Source organism: Scleropages formosus, chromosome 15 (genome assembly GCF_900964775.1).
Source record: "Scleropages formosus chromosome 15, fSclFor1.1, whole genome shotgun sequence".
In the NCBI taxonomy this organism is placed as follows: Eukaryota; Metazoa; Chordata; class Actinopteri; order Osteoglossiformes; family Osteoglossidae; genus Scleropages; species Scleropages formosus.
Genome location: NC_041820.1, coordinates 26,872,936 through 26,889,518, shown reverse-complemented (window position 1 = coordinate 26,889,518; position 16,583 = coordinate 26,872,936). Strand labels below are relative to the sequence as shown.

General features: G+C 46.3%; 1 protein-coding gene across 1 annotated transcript; it reads right to left on the bottom strand.

The window, feature by feature from the left end:
- Positions 1-1,721: 1,721 nt before the first annotated feature.
- Positions 1,722-9,231, bottom strand: batf (basic leucine zipper transcription factor, ATF-like). The gene is made up of 3 exons (XM_018746107.2): positions 8,978-9,231; positions 6,757-6,861; positions 1,722-3,463 (listed from the first exon to the last, which is right to left on the bottom strand). Exons 1-3 carry the CDS (start codon positions 9,041-9,043, stop codon positions 3,260-3,262), a joined length of 375 nt encoding a protein of 124 aa, XP_018601623.1. The 5' UTR covers positions 9,044-9,231; the 3' UTR covers positions 1,722-3,259.
- Positions 9,232-16,583: the final 7,352 nt, after the last annotated feature.

Genomic DNA, 16,583 nt, shown 5'->3' with positions numbered 1-16,583 from the left:
TAGTGCCTGTCAAACAATGGATAAACCTTCACACAGCTACTCCTGTAATGTAACGTAAATGTTTATATATATAAAATCATTGTTAGGAAATTATTAACATATAAAATTATTATAATCATTGATAATATTTCACAACGACATTTTTTCTGCTAAATAAATAATGTAACGCATACAACACTGTTGTATTTTCTATGAGACGTTCGTTGCTCTGGAGAAAAAGCGTCTGCTAGATGAATAAATTAACATGTAAATGTAAAAAAAAAAAAGAAAAAAAAAAAACTGTTTTGTTATTTTGTTGTTCCTGTTTTCCTGATGTGTCTACATGAAGAGTAAAATAATTTCCTCCGCGATCCTGTGGCCACATGTCCGCCCGACCGACCTACTGACGCGGCCACATGGAGCGGCTCGGAGTCGGAGACGCGCGGGCGAAGCGCGCCGCCGCTGCCCCCTAATGCGCTGCGACGCCGTCGCTTTGTATTTGAGCCTCGTCCGCTGCACAAATGTAACATTTTTATAGTTCACTGCAGCCGAGCCCTTCGCTGTTCCTCTAAAACTTGTGATCGGCTTTTTTCTTATCGTCTTACGATCACATGATATGTGTGTGTGTGTGTGTGTGTGTGTGTGGGTCGATTCCCGGGCCTCTTCGCAGAAACCTCCCCCCCGTAGCGCTAAGAAATGCTTTCAAAAAAAAAATATATCACTCTCTGTTCAACAACATTTGTTCGCGGTTTTAAAAACACATCTTTGTACCTTCCTTAACCAAAAAAAGTGCTTGTCCAGACCATCGCTGCCCGTGCGTTCAGGGAAAAAAAAAAAAAAAAAAACAGCCACCGGGGGACACAAGAAACCTTTTGAAACTTTATTTTCGAAAAATACAGAAAAGCTGCATAACAAAATTGCATAAATCACAATTTAGAAGAATTGCGAGAATACAATACTGAATAAGGTATTTAACTGTAGCACAATTAAGACACTAAAAATACATTCATATTGGTACTAACATTGATTGCGTACAAATTGTTACTGGTGGGGAAACAGCGCCCCCTGCTGTAGTTACTCAGCGGTACTGGCGCCAGTAACGTGCGCTACAGGTGTGCAGTATTTCCCAGGTGTTTTGCCAAAAAATAGTTTGTCAGCAGCTGTCAGTGAAACATTATACCAGATGAGCAACAAAACAACAAAATAGTAGCACACATTTTCCCATTTCATGTCTTACATGGAAATATTTAAGAGAGCCGACAAGCACCCAATAGGCCATGCAAAGTGAAACACCTTAAAGAACAATATTGATTATAAAGGCAAATGCATTGACTCATACGAATCCTACACGTGAATTGCTCATGTGCTGTTTTTAACTGAACGTTTTTCCAGTTATATCATTACATTACAGCCTGTTGTATTCACTGCAGTTATCGTCTCTTTTCCGACATACGATACGTTCCACTGTCAACTGTTTGTTCCGTAAGAGACATTGGCTATTGGCAAGCGGAACTAAAGCATTATCGGAGGATACTCATGGTTTAACGACAGCTTTCAGTAGTACGTTGTTTCGGTCCAATTGTAAACTCATCTAAATATATACATGATGAAATAAAGTGTACTCTTAGCTAGGATACCGAGAACGCCTGAATACTAAGAAGAATCTGATTCGTTTCAAAAAAATGCAGACGGTCAATATTCAAAAGAATTACAAGGGTTTATGAGGATTCTGTCTTTAAAAAAAAGAGAACGAGGCCTGGCGTACGAGCCGCTTCCGAAATGTGTACATCTCAAATGGGTCACGTCGCTCAGTGAGAAAAATACAACATTCTAGGTTTGTTTGGACCAGAACAATAAGGCTTACATAAGCGGAAAACATAAAGTCGGCAATCATATTGGCACTGGACAAAAAAAGAAAAATATCTGAAAATTACTGTTTTAATGAAGTGACTGCATTGAATTAGAGGAATTCTTTGATGTTCGACCGTTCAGGAATAACTGCTGTTACCTTGAGTTTGGAATGATTGAAACCGGTCACAAAATTCCCTGCGATGTTATGCAAGCGCGCCAGTATCTACTATAGGCCTACAGTACCTCTGCGAAATACGTCACATTATATCACAATACTACTGTGCTGATACAACATCATCGAAATTGGGTTTAACATGTTTTTCAAGTTTAGCACACAGGCATTTCATGACAATAGAAGCCAAATAATATCCCCGTAACCTGTAAATGTAAAAATGTCAGCGATTCACGCGCACGTTTTTCACTCAGAAACTGACCGAGTGATTTAAGGGACCGTAGGACATACATTGTGTTAAATTTGGGGATATTAAATGGAGTCTCTTGTCTCTGACATTTGATGTAACTTCCTAAATTTAAAAACTTACATCATTATTTGCTTCTAAAACTGTTCTATATACAATACAATCAAGCATTGTCAATATGTTCCTACTTAAAGCCCGAGGTATTCAGTGAGTTAAAATATTAACTCTAAAACATTCTTTTACAATGAATGCAACTTCCAGAAACATCTCTGTTCAAACTGATCACCATAAAGCACTTTTTTTTTGTTTCAAATTCCATATTCCCATTTTCACTTTTCTAGCATGCATCTAGTAAAGATGACTCAACCGTAACACTCCCAATGAATATCCAAGACAATTTCGGTTACTGAAATTGAATCATAATTCAAAGGTAATTCAGATCAGGTTGTTTTTAAACACCACAGTTTTTACGTAAAATCACTATATAAATAAGACATTCAAAATTAGACTACTCGTGTAGAAAAAACTTCAACAGTTTCAGAAAATACAACATTGTCACTGAGTTCACGTTTCCACTTTTCTCATAAATATATCAGTGGTTGCTTTAGTTTAATAGAGAAAACATAGTTTGGAATGTATAAACCACCAAGTGATCCTTTCGCTAGTAACAAAAAAAAACCTTCCAAATCATAACGAGAATTCAGTTACACGTAAAGCATATGGTAAGCCACAAGATTTCTGATATCAACTTGAACGGCAAAAAAGTTGAACGGAACGTTCATTGGATGTTTACTTGTATGACACTGGAGATGTGGAGCTTCATGCCAGATCATTGCAGACGTACCCTAACAAGACCTAACGGTCTGGACAATCTGGAGTCAAGGAGGGATGCGGGAGAGATCAAGGATGGCCTTCTGATTTCCATGCCTTAGGACGGACAAAAAAAACAAAAAACAAAAAGAAACAAAAAAAAAAAACGTAGAGCGTGGTGTCGGCCACGGCCACAGTGGTCAGTGCTGGTAACGTGAGGCGACGTGGGGTTGGTGGAAGGCCCCTTGGTGGGGCGAATACAGGATGTCAGAGGACTGCGGGAGCAGCGCCGAGCAGAGGGGCTCATGGCTGCTTAACACGGAGGACAGGTATTTGGCCTCTTCGTCCAGCTGCTTCACCTCCTTGCGCAGGGCAGCGTTCTCCTTCTCCAGGCTCTCGCTCTCCTGAAAGAACAGAGGCCGGACCATCAGTAGGGGGATCGCTTGGAGGGAGCGTCACAGACACGCTTCCGAATTCTGCAGCATTTAGAGCCAGCCCGGTCGACCGAGTCCCGGTCCTAGTCCAAGTCCCGGTCGACCGCAAACCGCCAACAACATCGGCGTTAAGAGACTACCTGAATTGTGTCCGTTTAGGAAACGGTTCGGGTGGCTGGGTAGCTGGAACGAGGCCGGCTTTGAGCGCGACCGAAGACCCTTTCCTTTTCGAAGAGATCCCGTGCACGTGCCTCAGAGGGAACACGACGACACTCTGACTTGCGGCCGCTAATGACGTTTACTCATCTTCAAACGCTCGAGCGTTGAGACCGCTGAGGGTCTCGGTCAGGGGTCGCGCTGCTATTCACAAACTCCCGGTACTTTTTTTTTTTTTTTTTTAAGAAAGCTGTGCCAAATCTAAGTTACGGTTTATGGACTGGAAAGGTCATACGCAGCATACACCCATCCTTTCGACGTAAAACGGTCCACTGAAGCGGCAGCAGCATGTGCAAGAATGAGCCCGGTGAGGCTATCGGTCGCTTGCTGAGCGGAGCTGGGCTAACAGGTAAACGGGCCTGAAGGTGTGACGGCGATGTTGTTCCATCAAAGTGCGGGACAAACAGGACGAAGGCCACGGGGCGGGTCAGGGAGGCAGTAACCACGCTGCAGACTTACTGTAAACAACAACGCAGAGGGTAAACCCCACTACCCGCCGTCATGCGTCGTCACTTACGTCACTCGCCCCGGGAGCGCATCGCTGCACACCCCTTACCAGAAATGACGGCTTTGCGTCTCTTATCTGCCCACTAGCACATTTTTCATTGAAGAAGAAAAAAATATCTTAAAGAAAACCACAGAGCTCCGAACACAGGAAACGTGTCATCGGGAGGGAAAAATGTAGCTTCCTGTTTACCAAGAGTGGCGCTGAAACCGAAACCACAGAACACACCAGCTCTCGACCGGTTAACTCGGCCGCTCCTTTCACAAGAAGGAGACGCGTTCCGCGCTAGTCGAGCGCACCAAAACAGCCCAGAACAAAATCGTGTTTCGATGGCGCTCGTAGACTGAGCCCGGCTCTTTCGCAGCGCGCTCGTTTGCACGTTAGCGCAGGTATTTTCCGCTAAAGTATTCTCGGGCGTCCAAACACGCAGCGGTAGGCCTCAGCTTTCGAGAACTTTTTTTCCCCCCCTCCACGAGATGCTTTAATAGTCCTCTGCGGGGATTTTCTTTCCAACTTTCAAAAAGTACACCTTAATAGTCGAGAAAAACTCGAGCGACGCGCCGATGCAACCGGCTCGACTTTGTCGAACGGACTTCGGCTCGGGATAAATTCAGGCGACGCGCCTTACAATATTCGATTAATGGCCGAGCGGAGGCAAAACAGTCGCGTGGACGGCGAAATAGAAGGATTCGTGAAGTTCCTCCGAGCAGAGGGGACCGAGGGAGCTGTTAGAGTATGTGTCATCGCGCCGTGCGAGGGCAGCCTCAGGGCCGAGTGAAAACGAATTAACATTTTTCTGCAGAAGCTCACTAGTACCCTGGTGCTTCCCCTCCAGCCAGTAATTTCTGCACGGCGAAATAAAGCCACACAGATGTGGGCCAGATAAAATTAAACCTGTACGGGCAACACCTTTTGGTTACTGCACACACGTACGTACCTGACTTTACCGCCGCATGGCTACATGTCCTGCCTGGGTCTCGAATACCGGGTCGACGCGTGCAAAAACACGGCTCGTTCGACCGCAGAGGGCAGGGAAAGGGTGTTTCGGGATTACGTTTGCACAGCGACGCTGCGGTGGCGCACGCATGGAAACCGAAGGGCGCGACAGCGAGTGGGAGGTGCATTCTGGGTAATACCTGCAACGAAGAGCATCGCCCAAACCTCATGCCTTCAGTGAAAGACCAGAGCAAGGAGCCGGCGTACCTGATCTGGCACCAGTTGTGTGGAACAACGTTTGAGCTGCTGCGCTTCGCTCGACACCAAACAGGGCTACTTGACCGGTTACTGGTCACACCTTTTTTTTTTGCTCAGTTAACCCTCTTTTCCCCCCCTAAGCGCATTATGATTTCACCCTTCTGTACAACTTTAAATAGCGTCAGGATGGAGGACGGGGCCTCGGTCACTCCTCTACCTTTCAGATCACGGCCAGCTGTTAGAGTAGAGCGGAATCCCGCTGGCTGCGGCCTCTGTTTTCAGGCACCGTCAGCCGCCCTTGCCAGCAGCGCTCTGAAAAGTGAAAGCGACCTGCTGCCGGCACAGTTTCCCGTTAGCTGTAGCAGGGGCTTTGCCTGAGCCTCGGGCGGAGGGGGCCTGGCCTGCGCAAACAGTGCAATTGAAAGCAAATGAATGAAAACTCTCCGCAGAGCCCAGTCAATGGGCAGACCCAGACACATTAAGAGCACAACTCCACGAGAAGACCCCCCGCCCCCTCCCCCACGCCATGTGCCGGGAACCGGCTGATTTGAAGACGCGAGCACCCCACTGCAGAGCCTTCGACGCCGAAGGCGCGAAGTGTTCGCAACGTTCTGACGGCAGCGTGGAACGGTGAGGCTTTGCCGGGCTCCGTGTGACCGGCAACGATACCGGTGGTGCCACAGGGAGGCGTCGGCTCAGCCTGCGCTCAGCACCCCTACGGCTCCAAGAAGGGACTGTCGCCCACGCCTTATTAATGGATGCAGAAGCCTGCTGTAAACACAGAGAAGGTCTGCTCCATGTGTACATCACAACAGACGCCGCGGAGATGACAGCGCCCCATATGGCCCGCTACATGCCAAACACGATTCCGAGCTGCACACGGGCCTCTCGTGAGGCTTTCGTCTCCGCCTTAGTCACACTGGCCATGATTTTCAAGTGATTCCACCCAGCACAGTTACTCCCTGGACCACATAATGTTTAGCCAAAAAGAATCCTGTCTCTAATTCAACATATGAAACTAAGTTACCATTTTTTTTAATTATTACATTTATTATTAGCACCGTTGTTGCTGTTTACTCGCAGAGCTTTAATCCAAATCCGAATCCAAATCGCTAAACCTGCCTAGCTGCACCAAGACTATAATTAAACTCTTCTTGTCTTTTCACAAAGTCTTCTCAACGGAGGGGACAAAAAACTGTTGCACGTATGGATGGGGCACCGGGGGACTTTTACAAGCCTGGTCTCTGCCCCTGTCCCATCTCTTGATGGAGTGAGAGCTTCATACGCCCACCCCACGCACCCCTGCAGGACCCAATGCATTGCTGGGCATGCTGGGAATACTCCTCACCAGGTGCAAGCTGTCGGCCTTCTGTGTCTGCCGCAGTCGGCTCTTTTGGGCCGCGATGCGATTCTTCTCTCTCCTCATCACCTTCTTCACATCATCTGAGGAGTCCTGTAGAGACAGAAGGGGGTCAAGACATTCAACTCTCTGTTTCATTGTATTGGTTCATTCCTAAGATAATACTGTTGTTCAAAGTAAAAACCAACATCAACAACCGCTTGTCCCGAGTGGGGTTGCGGCAAATAGGAGTCTAACCCGGCAACAGGGGGTGCGAGGTCAACGGGGAAGGGGATGAACCCGGGACGGGACACCGGTCTGTTGCTAGGCACCCCCAGCAGGACTCGAACCCCAGCGCAGCCACACAGCGGGCACCTGCCAAACCCAAGGAATCACCGCACCCCGAAGTAAAAACTGTTTCATCTATTTATAATGCTGGATGTTTAACAGGACAAATTCAGGTGAAATATCTAAAGAAGCAACATTAGGTCCCTCTTGGGTTTGGAACCAGCAACCGTCTCCTCTTCTATGCAACCAAGGGACTGAGTTTCAGAAAACAAAACACTGCAAAGAATGTGCTTCAATAACATGATAAAAGTCTTAAGCTGTATTAGTAAAATAATTTGCAATAGTGGAACAACTGTTAAAAATCCAAGCAGTTAGATCCAGTGGAAACCCAAGCAAAATATTAGATAATAAATAATTACAATAAATAAATAAATAACTGTACACAAAATGTCCTTGGTGATGAGTGCTGTGCACAAGGGAAGTTAGTCAGAGCAACTTCACAGAATGTCCACCTACCTAATGGACTTGCTAAGAAAATGAAAGCATGGGTCAGGAATGGTTCCTAAGAAGTAACCCTACGTTATCGCAATCGCTTGCTCAGACGAGTTTCTGCGGAAGACATTTAAAAAAAGAAAAAAAAAAAAAAAAGACTTTCTGAACATCAAGACCCTTTGCTCGCAGATTTGAACCATCAGTGAGTAACATTCTGGAAATGGGACAGCGTTTCCAGAGATACAGCATATAGACAGCTTTCTGCTGCTCAGCATCCATGTACAATGCGGCACCTGTTATAGCGCAGCGCACACATGTCCCTGTCCAACTGGGCTGTGCTTTAACTAGGTCCTCCACTGACTCAGTAACCACCCCAGATCTTTTGCGGGGAGGCAAACGCGGCGGCAGTTTAGCACCTCCTCGAACAGCGGGCTGCACACACAGGAACCGAGAGAGGCAGCATCTGATGATTAAGACGAGGTCCCTCGCGGCAGCAGGGCCCAGCCCAGAAAGTCACCCTCGTGCACACAGACACTGTCAGTTTCGTCAGTTTGGGCATTTCCTCATCCCACACCCTGTCTCAGCCATCTCAGAATAATTTCTGCAACGCACTTTTCTTTCTTTTCCTTCCAGAAGGCGCAACTCCGTTAAAACGCGACGCTCAAGCGTGGCCCCGTATCGGCCCTTAACAGCCGAGGGACACCTGCACAACTCGAGAGTCCGACGCCGTGAAAACGAAGCACGGTTTGGTTCCCTCTCCCGGGTGTACGGGGCTGCGCTGTCCAGGGAGCGCAGCACTTGGTTGTGCAAAACACGCCAACAGTTACGATCACGGGAACAACCCGTGCAGCGCAAGGTAGAGAGAGTAATTCAGTTGAGTTTGGCAGCGAGTGAAATAATTCACTCTTTGTCACTCGAGCTCTGCCTCTACATCCCACAAGGTGGGCACCTCACCCGGCATGATCACATCCAGAGCGCCATCCTACAGCTTTGAGTCCTCCGGCCAAGACGGAGCACCGCAGACGTCACCCTCCGCTCGTATTAACAGCCCCCTCTCGAAATGTGCTGCACGTGCCCAGTGCAGAGCGTGACTCGAACCCGAGCGCTGCGACGTGCAGAGCCAAGAGCAGCTCTGCTGGCAAACACATACAGAGCTGCACAGAACACTGAGTCTAAGGAGCTGAGCCAGTCTCCAAAAAAGTTGCCGGGTAAAGTCTTCGCCGGGGTGCGCTTCCCCTTAACCGCTCCGGTGAAACATCTTGCCGTTCAGGCACGCAACGCTCCAAAGCCGTGAGCAGCGCAACATGCTGATATAAGCATCTGCAAAACATCAGGCGTGCGTCGCAGCACGACAGTCGCTTCACGTCCCACTTGCTGGACACGTCCACGTGAGGCCCTCTGCCCACTTGCTGCACATTGACAAAGTCGCCGGGGAATGATGGTCCTTTACCTGTTTGTTGCCCGGAGACGGGGACCGGGTGTAGCTGGTGTCGTTGCTGTCGGAACCCTGTGCCATAGCCTGCTGCGTTGCTCCAAGCCCCTCGCCGCGCTCGAGCTCTGCCTTCAGCCTGTGTGCCTGTGTGTGTGAGTGTGTGTGTGTACACTGAACTGAACTTGGTTTTCTGCTTAATGAGTAACTCTGTCCCTCCTCCTCCTTCACTCTCTCTCTCTTTCTCTCCCTCTCGCGGGATCGTGCACACTTCCCCCCTTCTCTCTCCTTCTCTCACTCTCTCTCTCTACGTGAGCATTTATCTTTTGTATACGCTCTGTCTGATGTGGTTTCTGGTAAAAACAGGGCAAGTGACAGTCGACTGGAAGTCACATGTGTGGAAAGTTTTCATGCAAACATACTGGAAGGCATGTAGAGTCGTCCGAAACCCCAGACGAAAAAAAAAGCCAACCTTTTTCACAGGTTAAACATATGGGGATAATATTATGAGTACAAACACCAATTTTACTGGCCCCTTTACAGCTCCATGCAGAGCTGATTACTTCATCTCTTCTTTCAGTGTAATGAACATCATTTCCATACAAGTAAAGCAGAAGAAGTATGAAATGATTATCTTCTAAAGGAAATATGCAAATAATGTGTGTAAACACAAAAAAAAAAGCCAAAGCACGCGAGCGCACAAGGAAAATGTGCAAAATAATCATTTCAAAATACAAATGCAGCCTACATCCATTGTCATTGTACGGGACATTACAGAAGTTACAATATGAAGAAATGAAAAGACAAAAGTGACGTTACCTATGGTACCAGCTGGGTAGATGGGGGGGGGTGGGGTGGTGTAACTGGGCAGATGTGCGGAGGAGGGGGGACTTGAGGGGCTCTCCGCCTTCTGCAAAAACTCCACATGTGTCTTTCACGCACTCTTGCTCTTGTCCCAGCTTCTTGCTCGCACTTTGCTAGTACCTCAATGGCTTTTCAGCGATTACTTTACGTTCTTTATTTAATTCAGGTGTATCCCGCAACACTGCCTCCAAAACACTAAACCAAGGAGTACGTGCTTTTTTCATTATCTTCACTCCTACTCACTTGGGAATCTCAAGGCACGCTGGCATTAATACAGACTCGTGGCCTGGAGCGGTGCAGGGATGGCAGAAGGTCTCCCGGACCTTGCCGGACGGGTTCGTAAGGGGATGAGACAGAGCCCAGTCCGTCCACGGCTGGAGCTCCTCTCCCGGCAGGGACGTTCGAGAACACCGGCTCTGGCTACCGGTACTTGAAGAAGCAGCTTGTAGAGCTGCAGTGCTTACGGAGCCTCGTGCGAATGATTCCAGGGAATTACACGAATGGCTCTTCGACACTTTCGGAGACGGTGCCGGCTCGGAGACCCCAAGTTTACTACGAATGCGGCTGCTTACGTCGCTCAGGTCGTTCGGTGGGAATTGCGGGCCTTGCCAGCGTACGTTGCCTGCAACACCGCAGGCGAAATAGTTCCGACCGCTGACTTTGTGTTCGTTACGTACACCGTCGTTATTTAGCGGGAAACACATCTAGGATGAGTTCAATGCTACGTCAGCGTAAACTGCACTTGCGCCTCATTTGAGAAAGATTATTATTAATATTCATGCTGTTGTTGTTGTGGATTGTTGTTGTCTTGATTAGTTTGTGAGGTGTCATTCGGTGGCACTCTGTCAAGGTCTCCTCGTGTGCCCAAAACGAGGGGAGCACAGCAAATTCTGCCTGGCAGCAGAGTCCTCCCACACATCACAACATGTTCTGCTGGTGACTTACTGGGGAGGAATTTTAAAGAGCTTTGAAATCTCCAGAAGTAGGGCGGATATTTCAGATGAGCCGAGTTAGAATTTCCACAGTCGCATGCAAATAATAATCTGAAAGCTGATTAAGGATGTTGGGGAGTGGGGTGAGGGGATGTTCGCGCGGACTGGGACGTGATACGTACGGGAACAACGCTCCTCGGGCGACACGGTTTCGAGCCCACCGGTGGGGATCCATTCTCAGGGTATGCGGCAAGCACTCGCTGAGAAAGTCCCTTTCACCTCCAGACCAAGGAAACTCTAGTGGGAGGCTCTTGATAAACAGTAGCAGATAGGTGGAACAAAATAAAGCAGAATTTGTTATCAAAGTTTGCAGGTTTGCTATTTCAAAGTAGCGACGGAATATAACGGGCACCGGAAGATCTGCAAGGAGATGGGAAGCGGCTACATAGTGCACAACCTCAGTCCTGGACCAGTGTGATCCTTCAGCGCTACACACTGTTTCGCAGCCTCTGTGAGGATGCTGTACTTGGAATTCTATATTTAAATGTATTATTTTGAGTTTCTACACCTACCTAAGAGAGTCAAAGATTTTTTCAGGCCTCATTTCTTGTTTGTTCCAACACAACAACACCCAACAGTTTGACCTTTGCTGCTACGGCAGGTCCCAAATTCGTTTGACTTCATGTTCCGTCAATTCCAATACACTTGCAAGAGTAGGTGGAACTTACCAGCATGGCTCAGTGCGCGGGATATTAACCAAAAAAATAAACATTAACCATTAGTGAAATTATGGCATGAGGCTGCTCTGAATTGTTTGGGCGCCTCTAGTTTTAAAGCAAGGAAGGAACTAACCCAGAGCTTTCCATTTTCGCACCTTCACTGTCAGAACTAAATGAAGAATTACATATTTTCAGCTCCTTACAAAAAAGCATTCATTTCATTTCACTTTTTTTTACAAACTGACTGCATGAAAACAATGGAAAATGTGACTGCACGTATCATAGATGGAACGTGTCTGCTGGCGTTATCACCAGCGATGATAGAGAGCAGGGAGTCGTAACCGTTTTCTTTTCTAGTATTCTGACGGCTGATATGGATGAATGTGCTTGCATAAACATAATGCTGGACCGAAAACTACTTTCTCCCAAAATACACAAAATAACAGACAAATGAGATGAATGACCTGGGAAGACTTTTTGCTTGTAGGGGTCTAGACCACAAATGCTCCAAGGCCAACCCTGCCAGTGATGTAGCTTAAATGTTTATATATATGAAAAAAAGATTACTAGGAAGGTGATTTGGAATCGTGGCTATTCGGATAAAGTTTTATGCAGGGCTTGGGGCGGAATGATGGCACAGCGAGCAGTGGTGCTCTCTCACAGCACCTGGGTGGTGCGAGAGGACGTGGATTCGTTCCCTGCTCAGCCTGCGTGGAGTTTGCATGTTCTCACTGTGTCTGTGTGGGTTTCCTTCGGGTGCTCTGGTTTCCTCCCACACTCCAAAGACATGCTGTTGAGGTTCACCCGTAGTGTGTGAGTGACAGAGAGAGTGCGTGTGTTCCACTGATGTATGGATGAGTGACCCATTGTAAGTAGTGTACCTAGCAGTGTAAGTCACCTTGGTGAATAAGGTGTGTGGGTTCATAACACTACATAGAGTTTGTTGGAAGTTGCTTTGAGAAAAGCATCTGCTAAATAAATAAATGCAAATGCAGCTACTTGTGTGATGAACATTGGTTCATATGGTGGAAGGAAAGTAAATGCACTTAAGAATCATGCATCTGCATCTATGTGTCTCTTTCTGCTAATGTAATGAACACATTGTATTTTCTATGAGATGTACGTCGCTTTGGAGAAAAGCGTCTTCTAAATGAATAAATGTAAATGTAAATGATGCGGTGCTGAATATTACCATTAGTCACAACAAACTGCCAGATTTGTGGTACCCCGTCAAAACTGATGAAACTTGCGCCACTTGTCCACACTGAGAACTCTATGACCGTTCCCGGCCTCTTCTTCTGTGTCATACGTAATTACTATAAATGCACGCTATTGTGCTCTTCTGATGAACTATGCGCAAGACGTGCAAGGGATTTACTGTGGATGACATAAGGACGTAAATGCTGTCTTCCCCCAGAGCCAGCGATGTGTCACCAAAAATTTCCTCCACCTGTATGCAAGAGGTGCCGCCATCTCTCGTGAAACCTGGGAGATTTTCTTACTGACCACTCACTGCACCCAGGCTGATCGTAGCCCAGTTGCAGTGGGGGGTGAGGGTGGGGGGCATCTTACCACTGTCTTCAGTGACCCCAGTCATTCACACAGGGTTATGGGAAGTAACTGAGGTTCTGTACACCAAGGCAATCAAGAACATCTCTAGGGGAAAGACAGCAAGTCATCAAGTGGAAACTACGTGCCCCGATGTAAGATTTTGTAAATTTAAAACAAAAATACTCACACATCTGTTATCGCTGCCTGGACCAGGCGCTGTTTCGTCTTGTTCCGATTTCGTACGCAAAGGGCTCGTATATTCCCATCAGCGTGCAGCCAAATTTCAGCTCAGAGCAGTAGCTGGACAGCAGCTAAAAACAAAATGACACGTCAGAAATTCTTAATATGGAGAAGACGGCGTTTTCTCTCCAAATACTGGCAACATTGTGATGGGCACCAGATACATTACTTCTGTATTTCAGCTTCTGCAGGCAAGGAATGAAGGAAAGTTGTTTCCAGCAAATTTCAAAGGGATTCTGGAGACAAAGCTGCCCCGTCCTCAAGATTCCAAACGGTATTCTCACACTGTGGCAAAGTAATGAGTGTAAAGTGCTGCGTGCAAGGTGCGTGTCCAGAACAGGGCTCACCCTGTCGTCCACAAGTACTTATCCTATCGACAAGTTTTGATTTGTTTCCTCGTGAAATTATTTCATTGGGCCTAAAGTTGCGGCGGCGCAGCGCCTGGGTGGTGCGGGAGAATGTGGGTTTGATCCCTATTCAGTCTGTATAGAGTTTGCATGTTCTCCCTGTGGGGTGCTCTGGTTTCCTCCCACAGTCCAAAAACATGCTCTTCAGGTTCCCCGATAGTGTGTGAGCGACAGACAGAGTGTGTGTGTTTTGCTGATGTATGGATGAGTGACCCAGCGTAAGTAGTGTATCTAGCAGTGTAAGTCACTGCGGTGAACAAGGTGTGTGGGCTGGTAACACTACATAGAGTTCATTGGAGAAAAGTGTCTGCTAAATTAATAAATGAATAGTGAAATTCAGCAGTTTAATCTTGCATGGACACTTTGGAGAAGTCCCTGTGCATCACACTAGTGCCTAATACACATTTCATGCACTGGCATTTCGGCGTTAGCGTTAACAGCGAGACCTTATTGTCCGTTGCCCTTGACTTTTATCCCCAGTAACTCCACTCTCAATACTGCAGTAAATACTATTCTGCAAAATTCACTTCAAAGTGACTCCTGCTGTACAGTGGTGCACTTTTACTCGTTTTCCTGTGCCACATCATGTGTAAATTCCAGCTCTCCATTTTTGTTTGTTTAAATATGCAGGTGGGCACAGTAAAACAGTTACCGCACATCAGTACAGTTCTACACTTGCGAAGCGCAAGAAAAAAGAAAAGAAACTTGAGAAACACGCCGCCCGATTTGCCAGAACGCAAAAACTAAATTGGCTTCCGGGTCACGACACCTACACTTCCCACCTGGGTGACGTCATGACACGGCGCGTGGGCCGCGCGGTCACGCTCGTCTGGCTCGCGCTCAAAAATCCCGCGCACTACAGACCACTGACATTTTCGAAGCCCGGGACTGGTGCGAAGCGCGGCCTCGCCCGCATGTGCTGACCGTACATCTTGAGGGGAAAATACCTTCTTAATCATCACTTTAATAATATGAGAATGAAAATACGTTTGGAGGCTGTCTTACAATTAATGTAAAATAACAGGCTAATCGCGCGGGAGTTAAATATTACGAAAAGTGAAGCGTGCGAAACAGCGAATGATCTCATTATTAGTTAAAATTAAAGTTGCGTGTCAGAAAAATAAATTGTTGCGCTGCTTTTATTATTCGCTCTTGGGATTTTAAGTGGGATAACGATATTTCTTCTCTGCATTCTTTGTCACTCAAAACCAAAAGCGCTTTAGTTTAAATGACAGTGAATTATACGAAAAAGTTCAACTGAAAAGGGACCGTTCGAAGCAAATCGAGATGCAGCGTAACAGAAAAAAAGCCAACGGTTCAATTTTTACACACCAGCGACATCTGCCGTTAATACCTAGAAAGGGCGCCCTTGAATTGCATGAAATACAAATCGTGGCCATTAGATGGCGCTATAAACAAACATGATATGTGCTTATTCGAACGCTTCTGAATTGCGGCGCAGAATTTGTAAACCAAAATTGTACTCCGCAAATAATGTTTAATATGTTATATTGTTTACATTATATGGATTCTGTTAGTTCATAATATATATAAACAAAACCTGAAGTCTCACGTGCTTTGGCTGTGTATTCATGGCCAGGGCTCTTTCTTTCAGAGGGACCTGCTTCCTCAGTTTCTCCTGTTTTATAGTTTTTTAGTGTACATAGCTTCTTTAAAATAATGAGTAATATTTGTTATTAACTTTGAGGCACATTATTATTTAAAAAATATGACTGTCGCTGCTTTGGAGAAAAGAGTATGCAAAATGAATAAAGTGAGTGAATGAATGAACGAAGAAATAAGTAAAAGGTAAAAAAAAAACACCATGCCATGTGTGCTCAGCACCAAACGGAAGTTTCCGAACGTACGTAAGTAAAGAAAAAACTATTAAAATAAACTGGAAAATTATTAACAGTCTACAATAACAGGCACAGCAGCTCCTACTAGGCTATGAGTTGGAATCTGACACTCAGTTTACATGTTCTCCCCACGTTTTCTCCAGTTTTCTCTCACAATCCTAAAACAGATTCCAGATGGATTGTTGAGTCTAAACTGCATGTAGCGAGAGAGAGAGTGCGGCCTTGTGCGATCACTCTTTGTGTTGGACTGGCATATCCCGCTTTTACACCCTGTGCTTCCTGAGACGATGCCGTCTGTGAAAATTCATTTCACGTTCTGACGGCGTACAAAAACGAGTGCCGACACCAAATCAGCATAGTCCACTGTATTTCGGAACCCCTAAACTCAAGCAACGTGCAAGCCTATGCTTCTCAATGGCTAGGACTAGGGGCACACCACCTTGTCTCGTCAGCCCAAGGCGCACTTTATGTACACCAGTCAGGATGGCGGCACAGCGAGTAGTGCTGCAGTCTCATAGCGGCTGGGTGGTGTGAGAGGACAGGGGTTCAATCCCCTCTCAGTCTGTGTGGAGTTTGCATGTTCTCTTCATGTCTGGGTGCTCTGGTTTCCTCCCACAGTCCAAAGACATGCTGTTCATGTTCACCCATAGTGTGTGTGTTCCACTGATGTATGGATGAGTGACCCATTGTAAGTTGTGTATCTAGAAGTGTAAGTCACCGTGGTGAATAAGGTGTGTGGGCTCATAACACTGCACAGAGTTCATTGGAAGTCGCTTTGGAGAAAAGTGTCTGCTAAATAAATGTCCTGTATGTGAAATTAATTAGACTATGATGTCACAGCTTCAACATTTGACCTTCCACCTCTAGCAGTTTAATTTTCATTCGGATTCCGCTCTTTGCGCAACTATAGTACTTTCTTCTCAAAAACTATCATGTCTTATGATTGTCCAGGAGGTATGAAAGAAGTCAAAATTATGTATTTTCAAGAAATTTGACAAAAATGTTAAAAGGCTTCTACTTTTTCAAAGGAAGATTTAATAGTATACAATTGAGTA